The sequence below is a fragment of the Ctenopharyngodon idella genome, chromosome 1 (genome assembly GCF_019924925.1).
Source record: "Ctenopharyngodon idella isolate HZGC_01 chromosome 1, HZGC01, whole genome shotgun sequence".
Lineage (NCBI taxonomy): Eukaryota > Metazoa > Chordata > Actinopteri > Cypriniformes > Xenocyprididae > Ctenopharyngodon > Ctenopharyngodon idella.
In genome coordinates, this window is record NC_067220.1 from 3,902,295 (window position 1) to 3,925,859 (window position 23,565).

The following is a 23,565-nucleotide window of genomic DNA, read 5'->3' on the forward strand; positions in this document are numbered from 1 at the left end:
CAAAACCCTTAAGGTAGATGATTTGATTAGTTTTGGTGGGTTTAATTCTATCATGAAGGATGTTTAGCACCACCTACTGTATACTGGAGTGTGTGACAGAATGACTTCCTCGGTCTCTAAACCTTACTTCCATCCCTTGAAAACTGACCATAAAACTCTATCAGTATGGTCTGAGCCCATTGCTCTGCAACTGGACTCAAGATTTCCTCACAGAGCGCTCCCAGGCAGTAATACTGGCCCTTAAACACCCTTCACTATCACTCTGAGCACTGGCACTCCTCAGGGGTGTGTGCTCAGCCCCATTCTGTACTCGCTCTCCTCCCACGACTGCGTTCCTGCATTTCACACCAACACTATAGTAAAGTTCGCAGACGAATCAGCTTACAGAGCGGAGGTGCATGGAGAATGCACCTTCGGTGTTTGGAGAATAATCTCTTGTTGAACATTGGGAAGACAAAGGAGCTCATCGTTGATTTTAGGAGATCCCAGGATGGGGATTCTGCTCCAGTCTTCATCAGTGGAGAGAGGGTGGAGAGGGGGCCCAGCATCTGTTTTCTTGGAGTCTATATAACAGAGGACCTTACCTGGAAAGGCAACAAGTATCTGTAAGGACTCCACACATCCAGGTCACCATCTCTTTGAACTGTTACCATCAGGCAGGCGTTATGAAGCCATCTACTCTCGCACAACCAGATATAAGAGCAGCTTCTTCCCCAGAACTGTGACTGCTCTAAATCAAACTTGACACTCACACTGTAACTAACTATTTACACATTGCTAATGTGTACTGTTTACACATATATTAGGACACATAATAGCGAACATTGTGACCATTGCCAAAGACTCTCTTGCACTTTAACTTTTAATTGTATACTGCTGTTGTATTAATGCTTATATAATGTTTTTACTGTCATAATATACTTTTATGTTCATAATTATATAAGTATATTGTAAATGTTGTTATGATCATGAACATACGTGCAATTTTGATGCTGTTTAAAATTATTTCTGCACTATCTCACTTTATGTGGCAGTACATGTGGTTGCACTGCTGTTTATACGGTTTAATATATTGTTTTATCTATACTGTCTATTGTTACTGTTATTTTATTAGTTATACTGTTTTAGGCATCTTTTAGAGTTGCTCATTTCATTTTGTTGTTGTGTACTACTGTATGTATACAATGACAATAAAGATTCTTAATCTTAATCTTAATAATCATCTCTCAGCCTTTGTTCTTCACCAGGAATGAGTCCAGCTGTATGAAGGAGGATCCTGACGACTGAACACACTTCTGAATCTGCTGCTGAACACAAACAACTGTAGAGATGACATTAGATTTCAGAAGAGCAGCACAGACGCCATTAATAACTGAGAGAACGAAAAACACAAACACCTCATAATCCAAGAAAGACTGAATAAGGCCGAATCTGAAACTACAGCCTCTACTGAGAATCAAAGCTTGAGATTGAAACAAACACTCACTGATATCTGATTCTGTCTAATCAGAGGAGGATTCATTATGATCAGAAACATTTCATTCATTTCAGCTTGTCAAATTGACCCAGAACACCTTCTGTGTGTCTTTGATTATAAATACATGCAAATATCATCTTTACTTTGGCATGAACATTAACAGATATTTTAATCACTGAAATTACTAAAACTAAAATAAAAAAATTACTCAATAATATTATTTTTTAATATAAAATGTAATAAATAGTACAACAATGTAAGAATACTAAAACTGAAAATAATATAAAAATTAATGTAAAAAATCAGTCCTATAATAAGAGATCTTCACAGTGTGCAGTAATTATATAAACAATGTTTTGAATGTGCTGTCAGTGTAAAATATTGATTTTGAAAGAGACGCAGCGGTCTGATCCTTTCATTTGAAGCCCGTCTGACTTACGCTCTCTCTAGAGTTCATGTGTCCTGTGTGTTTCTATCAGCTCAATGATGACAACAACTCTCACAACTACAACAGTGACAGATGTAGCCTCTACTGGACTCATTTCTCTAGAGTTGTTGCTGAATTTCATGACAGCTCATTGTTTTCATCTCAACACAGTGTCAAATGAGTGAAATGAACAGCATCTTTTCTCCAAAGCAATAAGAGATCAAGCTTTGTTGTAGTCGAGACTCTAAAGTTAGGCACCTTTACAGATTATCATTTTAAAATATAGATAAAAACCAGGCCTGACATACACTGACTGGAATAATATGTAAGATTGTTTGTGAGGTAAAAAATGTAAATTCACACAGACAGGACACGAAGTGAAACATGTAGAGACATTTTAGTCCACAAAACTGAAGCAACAAGGCTTTAATACAACATATATTACTGACCGACAGGTTTCATTTCACTGCCATCTTCTGTGTCTCATTACAGTTCTCCTTTATATCCTGTGAAAACATGTGGAGTTATTATTATGTTATTAAGATATGACTGTAATGTGTGTATTATTGACTAAAGTCAGTATTTATGAACTAATGCTGTAACTGTAAGTGTCACGCCACACCAGACTCTCTCTCTGTTCTCTCTCCTCTGACTTCTAATCAATAACACTCAAATTAATGAGCGTATTTATACTGACAATCATTGTGTGGAACACATGGAGCTCATCACAGCTGTATGAAGATAGATTCATCACACATAGATTAAACACACTAATAGAATATGAGATATTTCAATATAAGCCTCATCATGAACTGCTTCTCCTCTGAAACAGTGAAACGCAGTTCATTGCAGTGCTGTGGATGTTTTCAGGTGCCGCTGGAGGTCAAACGTGTGCAAAAGCTCCTGGAGACTCAAACTGTGCTGCAACTCCAGACTAAACCATGACTTGATCGAGCAACATTAGAAGAAATGTGACGAATCTCACATTCTGCTTCTAAAGCATCCAGAACGCTCAGCTGCTTTCATGGAAGAGCATCACTGGACTCTTATTTTCTGCTCTTTGTTGAAATGATTTATTCACTCCAGCTGAATAATGTTGAATCTGACTTCGTTCAGGTGGCCTGATGTTGGAGGAAGACGGAGACTGTTGTAGAGACATGAAGCTCAGAGAACATATTCTTCACTGCTAAATATCTGTGCTTCAGCATTATTATACAACAAATCAGATTTCAGCTGTCTTCTCTCAGGAGAAATAAAGGAAAGGATCATAAGGACACAGAAATAGTGACACAACTTACCCCAAATTATTGGTAAAGTATGTTGAATTTGAATTTATAATAAATAAATAAATATTAGTTTTTTTGTACATTATCCCATGACAGTCTTACTTTACAGCATTATTCAGAATATATACCATTCAGAATATTTCCATGCAGTGAAATGTCCAAAATGCAATATATACAGTAAATGTTAAATTCTGAGCCAACAAAATGTTTACAAAAAAAGAACAGAACTTTTATTAGATAAAGAAAATATTAAATGTTTATTAAATAAAGATAATATTAAACATAATCACATAAAAAAAATCTGGATTATATTTGCCACAACTGTCCTTTTTTAGTAAAATTCTACATTTCACAATTTATGTACAAAAAATGTATATCAGCAATTCACCAACAAGTATGAAAAATACACAGACAATAAATCTTCCTGTAACTCTGCTGACACTGAACTCCTTTTACCTTCCCTGTAGAACATTTGCTTAGATGTGCAAACTTAAATCTATTCATAACGTAACTATAAATGAATATTTTGAAAGAAGTATATTTTAATAACTTCTAATAAACCCATATTTTCCTGTATCATCACTAGAGAAGCCTTGGGTTTATCGATGTTGCTGTTTTAGATTTTAAAAAGATGCAGCTTGAGCTTAAAGTGTGAATCAGACCAATGTTCAGAAGTGGTAAAGCTTCTCTTCCTGAAGAACTGAGATGAATTTAGCTTTCACATCATCTCTGTGTTTGCGTATAATGTCACAGATCTTTCTCATGCTCTCCTGACTGGTTAAACTCTGTGTGATTTCTGAGTATTGTTCCTCATGAATCAGTTGCTGCTGACACAGTTTATCTGCAATAAAACCAACATTTGTAACGCCCTGAATGAGATCTGGCCAATGGTTGTCAAAATATCTTGCTTTATCTGCCTCACTATTCAGACATGGCTTGTCTCTTATAGGATGAATCAGATCACTATTCAGACACGGTTCGTCTCTCTGATCAAATTCATCTTTCAAAATTGTTGCAGGCCAGACCTCCTCCTTATCCTCCTTTCTGATAAGAGTCATTTGCAGATCATTCTCCAGACGTGTCGTGACCTTGAAGTAGTTTGGGGGAGTTTCTCTTCTGAATGTGATCCCTTCTTTGGGATGGATAGTCAAGGCACCAGGAACATCAAGAATGTGTGGCGTTTTCATCCGAAATGGCCTGTCAGGTCTGGGATGCGGGATTGGACAACTTGATTTTTCATCCTTCTCAACTTTTTCTTTTGCACACTCATCAAATGGAAAAAAGTAGACATGTAGAATGAGAGGAACTTTAGAACGCATGTAGAGAAGAAGATCACAGTGTTCGTCCACTCGCATTATCCAACTTATTATTAATGTTTTAAGAGAGAAGGATGGTTTGACAATCTTAGCATGGAATCGGGTCAACTGCACAGGTTCTGTGGTTATTCCCTCGTCTTTTACGCTGAGGACTTTCACAGCATCTTTGAGAGAGGGGTCAGACTCTCCTAAACAGGCGTAATGGGGCAGATGAACTTCCTCCAGTTTCCCTGAGATCACCGTCACGTCAATCACTGGACCGATCCGGTTGCACTGCAGCCTCTCCAGCTCTGTGTTGAGGAAGTGTCCGTCTACGGTACAGTACTGAAGGGTGACGTCACGGTCACAGACCCATCGCATTCTGGTCCTGACACACTCGTAACGGCCTGGGTCAGTGCTGACCCTGAACTTTGACCCTCCTTCATCTGTACAGGTGGACGGCTCAATCTGAACCCACTGATCAGAATCAGCTATATGGACACAAGACTGACAGTTCGGCAGTGGGTGAATATTGAGGCCAGAACGTTTGGAGTCAGAGAACCTGTGAAGAACCAGAAGAAGGCAGAAAGAAAGAGTCAGATGGTTTTTATGCACAAACAGGGTACAAAATGAATGAATTATTAATAAACTAATAAATGACGTGACTAACTACATTAGTTAGCATGAACTAACAATGAAAACTACTAAAGTGTTTATTAATCTCAGTTAATGTTAATTTCAAAGTTTATTAAATCATTATTAAAATCATAATTTCTTTTTGTCAATATTATATAATGGACCAGAACTAACATGAACTAACAATGAGCAGTTGAATTTTTATTAACTAAAGTTAAAGATTAATACCATAACACATATTATGTTAATGCATTAGTGAATGTTAACTAATGGGATCTTACTGTAAAGTGTTACCAACAACTCAAAATCAACAACATACTAACAGTCTACTATAAAAAATTTGTCACAATTCACACACCTTCTAACAGCTGTCTTTGTGGAAAATGTACCATCAAAAGATTTTGTACATTAAATACATTGGTATAGTTTAATGAGAGTTTAATTCTGTAATGTCTAGTTTTTGGTTTTGTTCTTGTTTTCATGTTCATGTCTTTTATTTTGTAGTTTGATTCTTGTTGCTTGTTTGTGCCATACTTCCCTTGCTCCTCATGTTCTCCCTTAGTCTATGTGTCTTGTTCTGATTGGTTGGTTATGGTCATGTGGTTTTCAGTTCTGTTCTGTCATTGGTTCCCTTGTTCCTTGTGTCACTTCCCCATTGGTTGCCATAGTCATGTGTTCACTAAGTTCATGTATTTAAGTCATTGTCTTCCCCATGTTACTTTGTCGTGTATTATTATTGTAACCCTGCTGTCGGTGAGTCTTATGGTCAAGTCTGTTCAAGGTCAAGTCTGCTCATGTTCATGTCAACTGGTTGCTTGGTTTGTTTGTTCACTCTGATACAATAAACTGCACTTGGGTTTATCATCTCGCCTTCAGTCTGGACTTATTGTTACAGAATACACGACCAAGTAACAATGAACCCAGCAGTTCGCCTCTTGGATCTCCGTCACGGCAATCGCCCCATTGAGGAGTATGTGAAGGATTTTTGTGGACTGTGTCATCTTGTTGATTGTAATGATGTGGCACTAAAGGACATTTTTAGGATGGGGCTAAATGGGCCGATTCGTTTTATGTTGCCTGGGGAAAAAATCACTGGTCCTTGGAGCAATACCTCGACTATGCCCTTCTGTTGAGTGGAACCTCATTTACCCCGGGTTTTGCAGACGAGGAGCCCCGTAATCCCACAGTACCCACCACACCAGAGAGTCTCCACATCCCGACCATCATGTCTGGAGTTGTTCACGGCATGCCAAGTCCTATTCGCTCCATGCCAGCCAGGTCAGTTTCTGTTCACGTCATGCCTACCAAGTCAAAAACTGCTCACGTCGTGCCTGCCCCACCAGAGACTGTTCACGTTATGCCAGCCAGGTCAGTGCCTGTTCACTTGATGCCTTCCAAGCCACAGACTGTCCACACCATGTCTGCCAAGCCAAGGCCTGTTCATGTCATGCCTCCCAGATTAGTACCTGTTCACATCAAGTCTGCCACACCAGGGCCTGGTCACACCATGCTTGCCATGCCTGCCACGCCGGGGCCTGCTCCCGCCATGCCTGCCACGCCAGGGCCTGCTCCCGCCATGCCTGCCACGCCAGGGCCTGCTCCCGCCATGCCTGCTCAAGCCATGCCTGCTCAAGCCATGCCTGCCACGCCAGGGCCTGTTCAGGCCTTGCCTGTCACACCAGGTCCTGTTCACAACATGGCTGCCATTCCAGAGCCATGTCCCAAGATGGCCGCCATTCCAGAGCCATGTCCCAAGATGGCCGCCACTCCAGAGTCTCGCCCCAAGATGGCCGCCACTCCAGAGTCTCGCCCCAAGATGACCACCACTCCAGAGTCTCGCCCCAAGATGGCCGCCATTCCAGAGTCTCCAGAGAATGCAGCACTGACCATTATGGCCACAGCCCGTTTATGTGTGTGGGCGGACTCCAGCCCCTGACCAGCGTCCAGAGGGGACTCCAGCCCCTGACCAGCATCTTGAGATGGCTGCCATGCCTGAGCCCTCAGCCAAGATGGCTGCCAAGCCTGAGCCCTCAGCCAAGACGGCTGCCACGCCTGAGCCCTCAGCCAAGACGGCTGCCACGCCTGAGCCCTCAGCCAGGATGGCTGCCACGCCTAAGCCCTCAGCCAGGATGGCTGCCACACCTGAGCCCTCAGCCAAGATGGCTGCCACGCCTGAGCCCGAGCCTCGTCACGCCACGGCTGCCACGCCAGAGCCTCGTCATGCCACGGCTGCCACACCAGAGCCTTGTCACGCCACGGCTGCCACGCCAGAGCCTCGTCACGCCACGGCTGCCACGCCTGCCATGACAGAGCCTCGTCACGCCACGGCTGCCACGCTTGAGCCTCTCCACACCACGGCTGCCACGCCAGACCTCCCTCATGTCATGTCTGTCCAACTTTCCCCTAAAGATTTTTTTTGGGGGGGACTATGGGTACCAAGCTCCAGCGGATGCGGAGCTTGACCCACCACTATTCCATGGTCTAGGCCAACCATTGCTCCATGATCCAGGTCCTCCAGTGCACCGAGACCCCATGCTCCTTGGACCAGGTCCACCCACGCTCCACGGCCCAGGTCTGCCCACGCTCCACGGCCCAGGTCTGCCCACGCTCCACGGCCCAGGCCCGCCCTTGTCATGTCCTGTCCCCCTACACGGGCCTGGCCCACCATCCCTCCCCCGAGACCGCCTCCGCTCCACCACCCTCCTGGACTGTCCTATTTTGGTTTATGTTGGGCATCGGGAGCCGCCCTTAGAGGGAGGGATTCTGTAATATCTAGTTTTGGGTTTTGTTCATGTTCTTGTTTTCATGTCTTTTATTTTGTAGTTTGATTCTTGTTGCTTGTTTGTGCCATGCTTCCCTTGCTCCTCATGTTCTCCCTTAGTCTATGTGTCTTGTTCTGATTGGTTGGTTATGGTCATGTGGTTTTCAGTTCTGTTCTGTCATTGGTTCCCTTGTGTTGACACACACGTCTCCCGGACATCCTGTAGAATTCAACCAACCAGATGAGGACTTCGAAAATCCTGAAGTGTTTCCAGATAAGTGTGCCATATGCATCAGACGTTCAGCCAACGGTCGGAGGTGTGATGTCTGAGGTTGAGACTACGTCCCAAGCGTACCAGAAGTGAAGCCAAAGCGTCTCAATCACCCCCATGTGGCTAGATGCAGTATAGGTCATAAACCCCACCCTCTCCATCTAACATAATGGGATCTGAGACAAACTAAATAGATCGATTTTTTTTCCAAAGATGGTTTCTGTCATATTAAGTTTTTAATCACGCTGATGTTAGTTAAAGTGTTCGTTCTTTAAATAAGTTTGTTTTTAATTAGTTATTTGATGCTATAAAATGGGGGTTTTGACGTCATGATTGACAGCTGAGGTTGACAGCTTCTCTGAGTGAAGTAGTCACTTAAGCACCAACAGACTTTTTTTCTGGATCTTCGGGAGGAGATTGAAACTTTGATTCTGCAGGAGTTTGTGCGAGACCTTGATATCGCGGCTACGCTTTGTGTTCACTACTGCGCAGATTCTAGACTCAAGATTTATTCGTATCTGCATCTGTTTTCGGCCAAAATATACTGACAAATATGGGCATATCAGCAATAATCCAATATCGTGCATCCCTAGTGTTTAGTGATGAATGAAGAACAGAGGATTGAACTATTAATCACAGACTGGAAAAATCCTTCACTAAGACAAAGTATATTTCACTCACCTGGTTGTGTGTGTATCACTGTTGTTTCTCACAGGAGGCTGTTTAATGTCACACAGAGACAATGAGGAGTTGTAATAATGAACCCCAAATCCAGCATAGAGGGGTTCAGTGAATGTGGTGTTGAATGTGTGTAAGTGTGTGAGTGTGTGTGTGTCAGAGACGCTGTAGAAGGACAGAGTGCCGGCCGACACGTCCACATACACTCCTACTCTAGTAGAGGATGAACGGAGGACAGGTATATACGTGCTGTTCTTATTGTGCCAGACATAGAAACTGTTATTAGAGCACTCCAGACTCCAGGATTTGTCACTGAATCCAAACACACAGTCTTCACTCCATCCTTTCCTGCTGATTCCTTTATATGTCACTGATATAACAGCACCTCTGCTCCATTCAGCCTCCCAGTAACAGCGTCCAGTCAGTCTCTCTCCACACAGAACCTGAAAATACTCATCAAATCTCTCTGGATGATCAGGATACGGCTGATGATCTTTCACATATTTGATCTTCCTGTTCTCATCAGACAGAATGAGACGAGTGTTTGCTGTGTTTGGATCCAGTGTGAGATCACAGGCCCCTGAACACAAGAAGAGAGAAACATTGGTAACACTTTACAATAAGGTTGTATTACTTAACATTAGTTAATGCATTAGTTAACATGAACTAATCATGAACAACACCTCCGTTCAGCATTAGTTAATCTTTGTTAACGGTAACGCATATGTTAATGCATCTATTCACGTTAACAGCACCAGTAGTTAACATTAGTTAATGCATTAGATAACATGAACTAACCATGAACAATGCCTGTAAATGTCCTTAATGTTTTAAGGTTAACTTACTGTACATATTTACATTAGTTTATGTAGTAGTTGACTCACTAAGGAAAAATGCCATTGTGTACCTGATCAGTATTATTTATTAATAAGGCATTGATTTGGGCTGTAAACATAATTCTGAAGTGGAAACCATCTGAACATTAACAGATATGATGCTCATATTTATATGCACTTTACTATCATTACCTACATTCAACAAAGCATTTATTAATGGAATTTGTGAATCTTATTGTAAAGTGTACACTATATGCATTAACTAATGTTAACTAATACAACCTTATTGTAAAGTGTACACTATTTTAACATTAACTGATATCACTGACTCCGAAACCTTTATTTGAAAAACAACTAACAATTAAAAACAGGTCTACAACACTTATTATTCATTTATTCATTTTTTTTTAAATCAACTTTTCATTTCAAATTCTAAAGTCCTGACAGAAAGTAACATGTTTTGTCCCTTTTGTTGTTGTTGTTTCTCTTGACTGGCTTCCTCCTCCTCTTGTTTCTCAACTGATGAATCTTAAGAAGGAATCCCATTAAAAGAAAATACCCAGTACAGTACACCCAGAAATTTTCTCATGGTTTAGGCTATTCATCTTTTCGCTTCCGACCAACTGTCACCAGCGCCTGCATGAGAGTCGACTTTGCGTTCGACGAAGCATATTGTAATGAGCAACGTGAAGCTTTCATGATGTTCTTGCGGGAGATTCATGTGAAACTCATGCGAGAACTGCCGTCTCTGTTATTCTGTCTTGTTTGTTTCTCATTATCATTATCTGGTATTCTGTGTATTTTGTTGTGAGCATTAATAAAAAAAATAAATAAAAAAAAATGACGGCATCCGGCATTTTCACGTGAGTTTCTCGGCAGGCTTACGTCACGCTTCAAGTTACGTCAAGCATGAACTCTCAACCCTCTCGTGCACGCGCAGGTGACAGTTGGTCGAAAGTTTAAAATTTTAAAATATTTGGTATTTTTCTTACAAATACAGATCGTTTCACTTCAGAAGACATTGATTCATCCATTGGGGTCGTATGGATTACTGTTGTTATCGCTGTATGTGCTGTTTGATGCTTCGGCTTTTAGGAACACATGAGCTTGCATTATAAAGTGTTCCCAGATATGATTTATTTTTCTAAAAAACTTTGTTTGTGTTCATCTTAAGAAGGAAAGTCGTATACATCTCAGATGGCATGAGGGTAAAAGATGAGTAAACAGTGAGCACAGTTCCGGGTGTACTGTACTATATAATACAGAATAGCAAATGACGGGATTCGCTCTTAAGATTCATCAGTGGAAAAAAATAAAAAGAAGAAAAGGAACAAGAGGAGGAGGAAGCCAAGCAAGAGAAACGAATAAGAAGTGTTGTAACTTTGTTTTGAAATAAAGGTTTCCAAGTGATATCAGATTGTTTGCAGGGGTTTTTTATTACTTACCCTGTAACGACATGAAACAAAAGTATATTTCTCCATGTATTAAAATAGATTGCAATAGTTCTTTCTACTTGCCTTGAAACAACTTAATCAGTGCACTTTCTCGCTAAATTGCTCCCAAACGTAAGATTGTTGTCTATCATAATAGTATAAGTACCTCTTAGTTCTAAAATACTTACAGTATAAATAATTTGTTATTTTCCTGGTTGTTACCCCTTTATTCCCAAGACTTTACATATTGTTCCCCTATACTTACATGTACTTACTTTATAGGTACACTATAATTACCGAAAGTTACGCTGTAAATTCATTGTAATTATGCAGTACTTTCAGGGCTGTAATCTAAAGAGTTACCCCATTTTGTAATATTTAGTTTGTTTGCTGTGCGACACAAAGGCGTTTTCTCCTATGCAGCGACTGACAATACATAAGATACACTAAAGCACAACATAAATTCACAAATCACATCAATTTTATTTGTTCGCTGTACTCCAAATCTTTAGAATCCATATGTTTGTAAGGAACAGATCCAAATTCAGCCCTTTATCCGGCGATCTCTCAGCAGAGACATTCATAGTCAAAGCCAGCGCTCGTTATGATTCAAATTTGAAAGTAGCGCCACCCTCGAGAAGCGTTACGACATGGTTTACGGCACTGATATCGAACGCTCATTGGTTCTCACCAGCTTCGTCACAGATTGCGACATGCCATGTTTCAGTGGATTGACATTTGAAATGAGTGCGCGCCTTCACGGAGAGAAGCCAGATTCATATTTTCATGGATTAACAGCTTAAATTCTGCTCTGACATTTGACTTGACATTTGATATTCAACAGTGCTTTGATCTGCCTGCATTGACACTATTCTTTAAGAGCTGCTGTGCAGCCAAATAATGTACCAGTTATCAATGTAAAGCTGCTTTGACACAATCTACATTGTAAAAAGCGCTATATAAATAAAGGTGACTTGACTTGACTTGACTCTGTACCCTATAAAAAACTATTACTGTCAGAGAGGACTGTGACTGCAACTCATCATCATTTGAACTACTTTTGGGACCACTTTTGACATTTTTGCAAAAAATAAATGATTGTGATTATGCTTGTTTGTCTGTTATTCTTTTATTTATAATTGTACGTAGTTTAAAGAAATGGTTCACAAATTCCATTAATAAATGCTTTGTTGAATGTAAGTAATGATAGTAAAGTGCATATAAATATGAGCATCATATCTGTTAATGTTCAGATGGTTTCCACTTCTGAATTATGTTTACAGCCCAAATCAATGCCTTATTAATAAATAATGCTGACAAGGTACACAATGGCACTTTACCTTTAGTGTGAGTGGTGAGTTAGAAATGTTCACCCTTAGTGAGTCAACTGCTACATAAACTAATGTAAGTATGTACAGTAAGTTAATGGTGCTACTGGTGCTGTTAACGTGAATAGATGCATTAATATATGTGTTAACATTAACAAACATTAACTAATGCTGAACAGAGGTGTTGTTCATGATTAACTAATGCATTAACTAATGTTGTTGGTAACACTTTATTTTAGGGTCTTTTAACTAGTCGTTTAATAGCATGCATATTACTAGATTATTGGCTGTTTTTTAGTACTTATTAAGCACATATTAATGCCTTATTCTGCATGACCTTATTCTACATTCTTAATCCTACCCAATACCTAAACTTAACAACTACCTTACTAACTATTAATAAGCAGTAAATTATGAGTTTATTGAGGGAAAATTCATAGTTAATAGTTTATGTGTTCCCTATACTAAAGTGTTACCATGTTAACTAATACAACCTTATTGTAAAGTGTTACCGAAACATTTCACTAAATGAGACAAATCAACATCAAATCACTGAATGATTGTGTGTCGACCTACATTTGTGTAGTTCTGCTGTACTTCTGAACTCTCCACAATGATCCACACTATAAAACACAAACATGATTCATATTAATTTTCTAAAGGTCAGAAAAAAAGAAGAAACACAAAAGTTCATCCAAAAATGATTGATCTTTTAGCCTGATTTTGTTCCAAACCTGTATGACTTACTTTCCTCTGTGGAACATAAAAACAGCCTTTTGTTATCAAGCACAATGAACAATTGGTTTACACAATTGGTTACACACTCTGTTAAAAGTAGGCCTAAACATAATTACATAATTATTCGGTATAGATGGAAGTAGACTTTGTGTAACTTTGTGTAATTTTTCTATTCTGAATTAAATACTTTTGCTTCTAAATGTCTTCTTTTGTCCCTTTATTAAAGAAAAACACATTATTTGACATTTACATTACATTTCATTTCATTAGCATTTATTACATTTTCATACCTCTAAAGTGCTCCTAAAAGTGTCAAATCCTGTGTGACGAGTGCGTAGCCCACCTCACATGTTTAGCCTTACCATTGTGTTTGGTTTAATGTTTAATTTAGTTTAACATAATATGGTTTGTTACTTTTATTTAAATCCCCTTATTACAAGAAATACACAGGACAAGTTTAAAAGGTTAAGTTTATTAAAATCTTGAATGTATAGAAGGGTGCACACTTCTTATATTCCTTGCTGATTAACTTTACCTGAGTCCTAGATTGCTCTGGTCCATGGAGTGACGGCAGACAAAGTGAGAGGTGGTGCTTCAATCTCCTAATTTGTGCTGTGCCAGAGAAAGTTGGACTGTACCATCATGTTCTGAGTTAGAGGGGATCTTTTGTGTTATGTTATTTAGGTTATCTGTTTGTTGGTTTGAGTATTTTCTTTTTTTTGTATTATAGGTAGATGATTGTATTATGTTAGGTATGATAGCGTATATTGTTCTGTGACTTGCTATTTTGTTTGAGTTTATTTGGTAAAGTTATTTGATATTTACCTTTACTTGGTTTGGTATGTGCTAAATGGGTATTTATAGCAATGATGAGATGAGCAGAGGTTAGTCGGGGTTGTCCAGTTATAGTAACATCATGGGCAACTGACCTTAGTTGTAGTTTTTTTGTTATCTTGTTAACAGGGGAGTTATTTTTCTTTGATTGTTTAATTTTTGTTTTTGTTTTTTTTGTTATTCCTTTGTATATACTTTGGAAATGATTTCAACTTCCCTGTTAAGATTATTTTATTTGTTGGATTAAATAAACCCTTCTCGTTTTGCCTACTACCTGTCCAGCTTGTTCTTGGCCCGACCACCACATCCTGTCTGTGTGTATTCAGTGTGTTTCTGAATGTCATAGAGCAGTTAAATCACCCACGACACATTAATCCTCACCTGGGGTCAGAGGTCACCAATCTGTCACTCTTCAGAGGCTCTCTGTTGTATCTTCTATTTGAAGAACTCTTACTCCAGATACTGAGAAAACACAAAAAAAAAATTCAGTTCTGTCTGCTGTTTTGTTTGTCAGTCTGTGGTCCCTAATACTGGATTATATCTCACCTGGGGTCAGAGGTCACTGCTTCAGCACTAATTTTCAGACAACTCATGGATCTGTCAATCTTCAGTGACTCGCTTTTAGGTCTTTGAGATGAAGATGTGTGATACCAGCCACCGAAAAACCTGAAATAATTCTTCCTTTAGTTCTGCCTGCTGTTTCATTTATTATAAACAAGGCTGCAACAACTAACTGATAAAATGGATAATAAATTTGATTATCAATTAGTCGTATCTGCACACTGTGCACAAAAACCATCAGCCAGTCACGTCGTTTTACAGTTGTGAATAACCAATTTCCATGGACAAAGCCCAATGGAAAATATGAGAGGAAACAGAGTGAGATGCTGCAGGAAACATGAGAATACTTTATATTTATAAGCGTTTACTGTGTCTTGCACTGTTGAGCTTTGACAGAAGCGTGTGCTGTTTAATGCCTTTAAGACGTGTTTTCCTCAGAGCCTAACTTACATTTTACAGTTATATCCTTATCCATAAATGTTAGAAAGAATTTCAAAGCATATTTCCACTACAGGTTTAAACTCACGTGGGGTCAGAGGTCACGGGTTCATCACTGAATTCTGCAGATGAAAATCTGCAGAATTCACTGCTCTCTCTGTTCTCCATAATGAGAAACTGCATATGGAAACAATGAGAACAAATCATACAAAACCTTTTGAAAACAAATCCCAATGTTACACATACAACAACACTCTAGAGATTTCTGTGCTTCAGATTTTGTAGCAGCAGTTTGTGGATGATCGTGTTCTTATAATGTCCATGAAGTACTGGTTTACTGTGGAAGAACTGGTCTGACAAACCTCTGAGATGAACTGGATCAGTGATTCAGACTCCATTACTCACCGTCAGTGTCTGACCTCACTGATGATCTTGTGTCTCATTGAACTTCAACAGCAGGAGAAAAAGCCTGAATCTCTCCCTGTTCAGAGGGTTCATGTGTTTTCTGCTGCTGTACAGTGACTCACTGACAGATTCTCTGTGCCAGCGCTCATATCTTATTGATAATCACGTTTACTGAATAACTCTCTGAACGCTTCGACATGGAGCCTGTTACACTTTTCTAATGCTTGATATTTGTTCTCCCTCCAAAATAATGAGTTCCAGTGTATTCAAGTGATGCAGTTAAACAACCAGATACAAAAACAACAACTATGAATCCCATCAGCTCAAATTTGACTGTCATCATAAGATTCCAACAGATTTATTATTTCTTGTAAAGTGCGTGTTCTCTGTCTCTCTGTGCGTGTAACACTGACATCCTGCAACTCTTAACTAGGTTGAGAACCCTTTCCATCTCTCTTAAATACTTCAGATGAAGATAACGACCAGTTGTGTCACAGTCGGTGTTATGTTGAGATTGGTCTGTTTTTCTGTGGTGTTTTTCACGCACAAGATTTACATAAGAAGGAGGAAACAATGGTGTTTGAGACTCACTGTATGTAATTTCCATGTTCAGGGCCCGTATGTATAAAGCCGCTCAGAGTAAAATTTTAGTCTTAAGTGTGTCAAAATTCTAAGAATGACGTAATTTTACTCATAAAGTAATTTTTGATTCATAAAGGTTCCTAAGTGTCAAGACTAGGTCTTAGCTCCTAAATTATTTAGGAGAGCTGGAGAGGTATCTTAACCTAGTTAAGAGTAACAAGATGGCAGCAAAGAAGAGGGGAGACATGCTTTTCAATGAAGATATGATGTATTGGAGTTATATGATGACATGGAGTTGATAAAATTATATAAACTTGATTGTCAATTATTTTTGCAACTGACCTAATAAGAAATGTAATAACTTTAAATAAATGTAATAAATTTAATAAATATTACTTAAACAATAATTAATATGTTTAATGCATTTTAATACATTTAAAGGTGTTGTATGCGATTTCTCAAATTCATTGTTGAACACTGTTGATATTTGAAATCAACCCAAACAAACCCACCCCTCTTTTCATTGCGCCGCCTCCAAAACTTGTACTCCAATACTAATCACCCTGCTCCGAGTCAGTTTCAAACCCCGGCCTGATCGCTGCTGGCACATGAGGCGAGTGCACTAACAATGATGCTAAACACCTCATTCTCTAGCGATTGTCAGTGTGCAGTAGTTTAACTGCACAACTCTCACTATCTGGCCACTGTTATACACGCAAAACGAGAGTGGATATCTGTTTATCATAGCTGACGCGCAACAAAATGCTTCATGAAAAATAAAGCGCAGATGATGAACGAATGACAAGGAAGCACAAAAAATTAACGTACAGTACATACAAACAAGAGTTTGTTGTTAATCGCCAACTGAACAGCAGCTCCAGACAATCAAAACCCAGTGTTACTTAACGTTACATGATAAGGAATCAAAGTAGTCTCCTCGTCTGTTTTCAGGCCTTCCTGCTTAGCTCTCTCCAGCACTGGAAAACTTTTCTAATATTAATGCAGTCCTAAAGCGCTTGCCCTGTCAAAACCTTCATTCCTGTGATATTCTTTTGAGCTCTTTAGTTTTGTGTAAACTTACCACACCAAACATAGTGGCCAAAATTGATGTGCAAAGGTTTTTTTTTTTTTTTTAAAGGACCCTACAATTTTGCTTAAACCATCAAAATATGAGGAAAATATTTTTATTTTTATGTTTATATTTATATTATTTAAATGACATGGACTACAACATAATCAGTTTTTAATATTTCATTGGTTCTCTCTTGTTTTTGCATGTGTTCATAATTACTGTGCATGACAGCCTGGCCAAAAATAAGCACAGCTACACGATATGCTTACATCTTTTAACACATTTTTAAAAATATTTGAATTAAGGTTGAAGATGTCAATTTTCATTTGGCTGGACATCACATTTGGCCACTACTCTGTGGCATTTCATTGATTTTCCAACTGACCACCAAACCATGCGGCAAAAGCAAGCCACTTTTATGTTGATAGTGGGCTTCCCTGAAGTTGTTGGAGCCGTTGATGAACTCATGTTCACATCATTGCTCTAACTGTAAATGAGGAGACATATATCAATAGAAAAAGATTCCACACCATCAATACTAATTTGTGATAATTTTGCACAATGCAAAGCTATTTTTAAAAATAAATTAAAATATTAAAACGTTTCAGTGTCTTTTTCAATGATTTTTTTTTTTTTAATAATAACATTAAATTATCGGTGTTGTGCTGCTGTGACTTCACCCTTGCAGACTCGCTATTGGCTGATTCAGAGGTTGAGGGCGGCCATTTTGAGTTGACATAATTGTAGTCTTTATTTCACAACACTTAAGTGCGACTTCAGTCAGCACTTAAGAATCAGTCTTATACTTTACTAAAAGTTGCTTTTAGCTTCTTTATAAAAGTCTCCTACTCTTAGAAAAGTCCTACTCTTTACTAAGAATTTTTTGACACTTAAGTCAAAACTTCAGACTATTCTTAAGAGCATTTCTGAGGAGTTTTATACATACGGGCCCAGAACTCTAATTATTCAACTATGCCAAGGTAAATTCAATTTTACAATCTAGGGCACTTTTAAGCTGTTTTGCGAAGAACCGCAAAAGAGAACTTGCGCGCTGTTTTCTCTGCGCATAAACCCAAAGCACACCCACAATTCTCTTTTGCGTCTCATATGTTCACGCTTCATTTCTTTACAGATGATCATTTATGTTATATTTCCAATAACATGTGCCCTCTTCCGTCTCACTGCCATCACACTATAGCAGGGCAGAAATGACATCAAAATGGGTGAAAAAAATCCATTTAATGAGTTCCTGTTTTTTTTATATTTATAACATATAATATAAAAACATATATATAAAAACATAAATTTTTATCCCCACCAGGGATAAAAAAAAAAGTTCAATACAAACATATTTTTTCTGCAATCATATTATAGATGTAGTGAAAAGCACATTTTTTCTTAAGGTGTGTCTTTAGCCCCATTGTAGGCCTACCCTGTTATTTAACTTGTTATATTATTTATATTTATATTTATCCTTTAAATAACACAAACAAACTATTTTAATGGGCGTTTTTATAGCTATCAAAATACATCTGTATGTCTTAATCGATCTTCTCTTCTCATATCTTATTTTTGCATCCTCCTTTCCTTTCCTCGTGTCTCAGCTCCACCACTGTAGGATGCGAGGGCAGGATGCAAAGAAAGAAAACAAGACTGATCAGCCAATGATATCAAAGTACGGCGAGAGTGATTAAATATGGCAAGACTTTTATTCATTCGCAGGATATGAATTCTTGATATCAACAATTCAATTTTCACTAGTTAAAATGCTAATTCTTGATATCTGGAATTAAATTTCCACTAGTAAAAATGTTAATTCATGATATCAACATGTCATCACTCGCAGAAATATGTATTCTTGATATCAACATTTGAATTTTCACTAGTAAAAAGAATTCTTGACATCTGTAATTGTATTCATAGTGAAATGTTACCATAGGCTGCCATTCAAATTCAATTGTTGATATCAAGAATTGATTTCTTACTAATTGAAATTCTAATTTCACATATCAGAAATACAATTCTTACTAGTAAAAATCATAATTTTTGATATCATTAATTACTTTGTTACTAGTGCAAATGTCTATTCTTGATATCAACAATTGAATTGGTACTAGTAACAATGTTAATTTTTGATATCAATAATTTGATTGTCACTAGTGACAATGTTAGTTTCTGATATCATGAATGTGATTGTTACTAGTAAGAAAGCCATTTTAGATATCTGAAATTATAGTGATATCAGAAACACAGTTTTAGATATCAAAAATGAACATTTTTACTAGTAGCAGTTCAATTGTTGATATCAAGAACTGACATTTCAACTAGTGACAATTGAATTCTTGATATCAAAAATTTGCATTTTTACTAGTAGCAGTTTGAATGGCAGCCTATGGTGACATTTCACTAATGAAAATACAATTACAGATATCAAGAATTGAATTGTTGATATCAAGAATTAACATTGTTACTAGTGGAAATGTAATTCCTGATATCAACAATTCAATTCTTGATATCAAGAATTCATATCCTCAGAAAGAATAAAAGTCAAAATGGATTGCCATAATTAAAGAGCATACCACTATGCTTTTGAATCACCAGGCTCGTTTGAGATGAGCAAAATCTGCGCAGAACCGATCACCGGTGATCACCGCGAGATGCATGCCGGTTAGAAATGTGTCCGAGGGTGGGCCGCCTTGCTCTGACGTCATGCCGACGTGTGTCAAAAACCTCTCGCGAGGGCGAGGCGGCCTCATCGGATTCTGCAGTCGAGCACAGTTGCTCTCCACCGACTGCGCTGACCAAAAGCACGATGGGAAAGGACTTGCTGACGACACAGCTTAATGCTCATTGGTTTAAACAACTGTGATGTATTGATTTTAAAACTCTGTTATCATTCAAATATTCAAATTTTCTGAAACTCAACATGGACAAAACTGAGATTATTTTCATTGGAACTCCCTCACTTACCAGCAATATTTCTACCAACTTCACCTGTGAAATTGCTGGTTCTCACATCAAAACATCCAATACTGTTAAAAATTTAGGTGTAATCATTGACTCCACCCTTTCCTTTCAGTCTCATATTACCTCATATTAAATCTGCATTCTTTCATCTACGTCGCATTGCCCAACTCCGTCCCTTCATCAGTAACAAAGACGCTGAAACTGTCATCCATGCATTTGTCTCATCACGCCTTGATTACTGTAATGCCCTTTTCATTGGTCTACCTGCCAGCTCCATTTCCAGATTACAATACATTCAAAACTCTGCTGCTAGAATACTCACCCATACCAAGCGTTCTGCTCACATCACCCCAATTTTGTATGATCTCCACTGGCTTCCAGTTGCCTACCGTATTTAATTCAAAATTCTCCTGCTCACTTTTAAACCTTTGCATGGCTTGGCTCCCTCTTATCTTTGTAACATGCTTGTCCCCTACACCCCGACTCGCTCACTACGTTCCTCTGACTCTGGCCTTCTCGTTGTCCCTCGGCATCGCCTCTCTTCAATGGGGGGCAGATCATTCAGTGCTATCGCACCCAAACTCTGGAATTCTCTCCCCCGCTCACTCTGTTAATAATATCTCTGAATTTAAATCATTACTCAAAACTCACCTGTTTTCTGAATGTTATACCTCTGATTTGATGAATTGATTGCTCTGCATTATTACTAATATTTCTCTGAATGTTATGTTATGTCTCTTAAGTCCTGTTTTGTATTTCTGTATTTGACTCTATTCTTCTGTATGCTTCCCTGTCCATTATTGTTTTCATCATTGTCTACTTGTATTATCTCTTCCTTGATAATTGTAAAGCGTCCTTGAGCCCTGGAAAGGCGCTATATAAATAAAACTTATTATTATTATCATGTTTTTATGTGTAAAAATAATGTGCAAATATTCCCAAACTCTCTGACACTGCGATCTCTCTATGGGTTATGTGATTGTTGTCATTTATAAAAATATATATAAAAAAAATATATATATAAAAACATGTCTATAATTAAAGTAAAAATGATTGATAAACACATCTTTCGTATGGAAATAAATAACAAGTACTCAGGCGAGGCAAGGCGCATCTCGAACAAGCCTAACATTTGTATATCGGAATGTTCTTGATCACTCGAGCGTCACTTCAAAGCGTCATCAGCTGCGCTCGAGCGATCTGCCCTCATGTTGTTAAAGTTTGGTTATTTAAAAAAATCATAATAAATATTAATAATGCAAGATGCCCCGTTGAAATATGGGAGATGCAAAGTTTAGTGCAAAAGTAAAGCATACATTTAAATTATTGTGTCAGATGTGAAGAGGGAGGAGAATGCGTGAGTCAGGTTTCTCGACGAGAAAGACTTGATACACCTGTGTATCCTCCCTCATGAAGCACCTGGGGTGCTTCTCAATACTCAAACTGATGCTTCCTCGTTTCCTCGCTCCTCCGTCCTCCATCCTATGACCGAAAACCGATCGAGCTCATCCATCTTGAAGGATCTCAAATCTCTAATTGCACCGCGAGGAGGATCGAGGAGTGAGGAAGCTTCCTGAGGAGTCATGAGTGAGGATACACAGGTGTCTTTCTCGTCTAAAAACCTGACTCACGTATACATTCTCCTCCCCCTTCACAATAATTTAAACGTATGCTTTACTTTTGCAGTTTAAATAAACTTTACATCTCACATTTCACCGGGGCATCTTGCGTTATTATTATTTATTATTAATTTTTTGAATAACCAAACTTTAACAACATGAGGGCAGATCCCTCGAGCGCAGCTGATGACGCTTTGAAGCGATGCTCGAGTGATCAAGAACATTCCGATGTACAAAATAACATTTCCTTCGATTCCTCCGTCCTCGTTTCCTTTCCTTGCATCCTCCCCTCACATCCCACGGGGGTGAAGTTGAAGGGCGAGGAAAGGAAACGAGGATGCACAAATAAGAATTGTCTCATTAAAGCTGATCGTCTACAGAAGCGCGGAAATATTTAATATTTATTTTAAATTTTACATTTCCTCTTTTGTATATTTCAGATTGTAAATATTCCGTAAATTAATCTCAGCTAAAAGATGAATCCCCAGAGCTCGATATCACAATCCTGAAGAACTTGTCCACTTTTACATGCATCACATCTCCATTAAATGACCGTTAATATTTGAAGATCGAGTTTAATATGATAGTGAGGCGAATTTGTACAATAATATGACATACCAGAAGTTGATTAAATGAACTTACCATAGCGCGATACTTATGTCCAGTTTTTAAGAATTCGAAATGTGAATTTACATTCCGTAATAACATTTCCTTTTGGCTTCTTCACAAGGGTGTTTCCTCAGAATAGGCGTGCGCATAATCTTCAGGTGTCAACAACCAAAAAACGATCTTTCTCCTTTTAGTTTTCTGGCTGGTTTCAGTTTGTCGTTAAATGTGTTTAGCGCCACCTGTTGTCTACTGGAGTGTGTGACATCATGACTTGTGTTACCCAGTCAGGGAGCGTTGAGGAGTAACATAAATGAAGAACGTCACGAAGGGAAAACATCGATTTGCGTTCATTGTAGGAGCAATTAGTAGTTTCTTTCGTTTACAAGCCACTATGTCAACTGCAGAGATGGGCATGAGCCAAAATCACAAACAAAATGTAAGGCAGTGTATTGTGTTGTCCACAAGATGTCGCTATACAACAAAATATATCCTAACAAAGAAAAATTAAACCAAAATACATCCCACTTCCCCATTTCCCTATATCTGTTCAAAACCAGGAGAAAATATAGGTTTTAAACAAAATAGGTACCCATTTCCTACAAGAGTGGCGTGACTCTATTTACAGATTAGGTACCTTTTAATACCGACACAATATTAGACAGAGAATTAGCAAAAATAAACAAGAAAAAAGATGGTGGGAAAAACAGTTGGAAAACACTGTTAGACATGCAACAGGCTACTTCACTTCACTTCGATCAACTTTACAACAGGCCGGAGGAACACTGTCACCAACGCGTCCTCCCAGCAGAACACATGCTCAGAGCCCCGCCTGTCTTGCATTGCGCAGAAGCGCGTTATTAAAGGATGCAACGCCAAGAGAGGAGCCAATCCGCTTTCCCAGATGATTGGCAGACGGAATCTGCAGCAATGAGGAGAGAGAAACACGAAAGGGAAAAAGAAAACATAACCACGATTCGCAGTATAACATTATAGGCTATACATCCGAGGACGTAACACTTAAAGGAACACTCCAATTTTTTTGAAAATAGGCTCATTTTCCAACTCCCCTAGAGTTAAACAGTTGAGTTTTACCGTTTTCGAATCCATTCAGCCGATCTCCGGGTCTGGCGGAACCACTTTTAGCATAGCTTAGCATAGTTCATTGAATCTGATTAGACCGTTAGCATCTCGCTCAAAAATGACCGAAGAGTTTCGATATTTTTCCTATTTAAAACTTGACTCTTCTGTAGTTACATCGTGTACTAAGACCGACGGAAAATGAAAAGTTGTGATTTTCTAGGCCGATATGGCT

At 38.6% G+C, this 23,565-nt stretch overlaps 1 protein-coding gene and 1 long non-coding RNA gene across 4 annotated transcripts in view; one reads left to right on the top strand and one right to left on the bottom strand.

The window, feature by feature from the left end:
* LOC127518397 (uncharacterized) overlaps positions 1-23,565 on the top strand; it is a 40,599-nt gene that overhangs the window by 13,274 nt on the left and 3,760 nt on the right. The window lies entirely within an intron of this gene.
* LOC127518044 (NACHT, LRR and PYD domains-containing protein 1 homolog) lies at positions 3,221-22,470 on the bottom strand. Of its 3 annotated transcripts, XM_051904361.1 has the most exons (7): positions 22,287-22,469; positions 15,088-15,176; positions 14,547-14,666; positions 14,382-14,462; positions 13,005-13,051; positions 8,835-9,411; positions 3,221-5,047 (listed from the first exon to the last, which is right to left on the bottom strand). In XM_051904361.1, exons 1-7 carry the CDS (start codon positions 22,350-22,352, stop codon positions 3,859-3,861), a joined length of 2,169 nt encoding a protein of 722 aa, XP_051760321.1. In that variant the 5' UTR covers positions 22,353-22,469; the 3' UTR covers positions 3,221-3,858. The 3 variants fall into 3 exon arrangements, with proteins under 3 accessions (XP_051760321.1, XP_051760329.1, XP_051760336.1); XM_051904369.1 differs by lacking the exon at positions 14,382-14,462 and having other exon boundaries at positions 22,287-22,470; XM_051904376.1 differs by lacking the exon at positions 15,088-15,176.

Excerpts from the sequence above, each read along its gene's own strand:
- LOC127518044 (XM_051904361.1), bottom strand. The coding sequence starts at position 22,352 with ATGTTATTACGGAATGTAAATTCACATTTCGAATTCTTAAAAACTGGA. Across the intron at positions 15,177-22,286 it reads GACATAAGTATCGCGCTATG|TTTCTCATTATGGAGAACAG; the intron begins GTAAGTTCATTT and ends TTCCATATGCAG. Across the intron at positions 14,667-15,087 it reads CCCGTGACCTCTGACCCCAC|GTTTTTCGGTGGCTGGTATC; the intron begins GTGAGTTTAAAC and ends GAATTATTTCAG.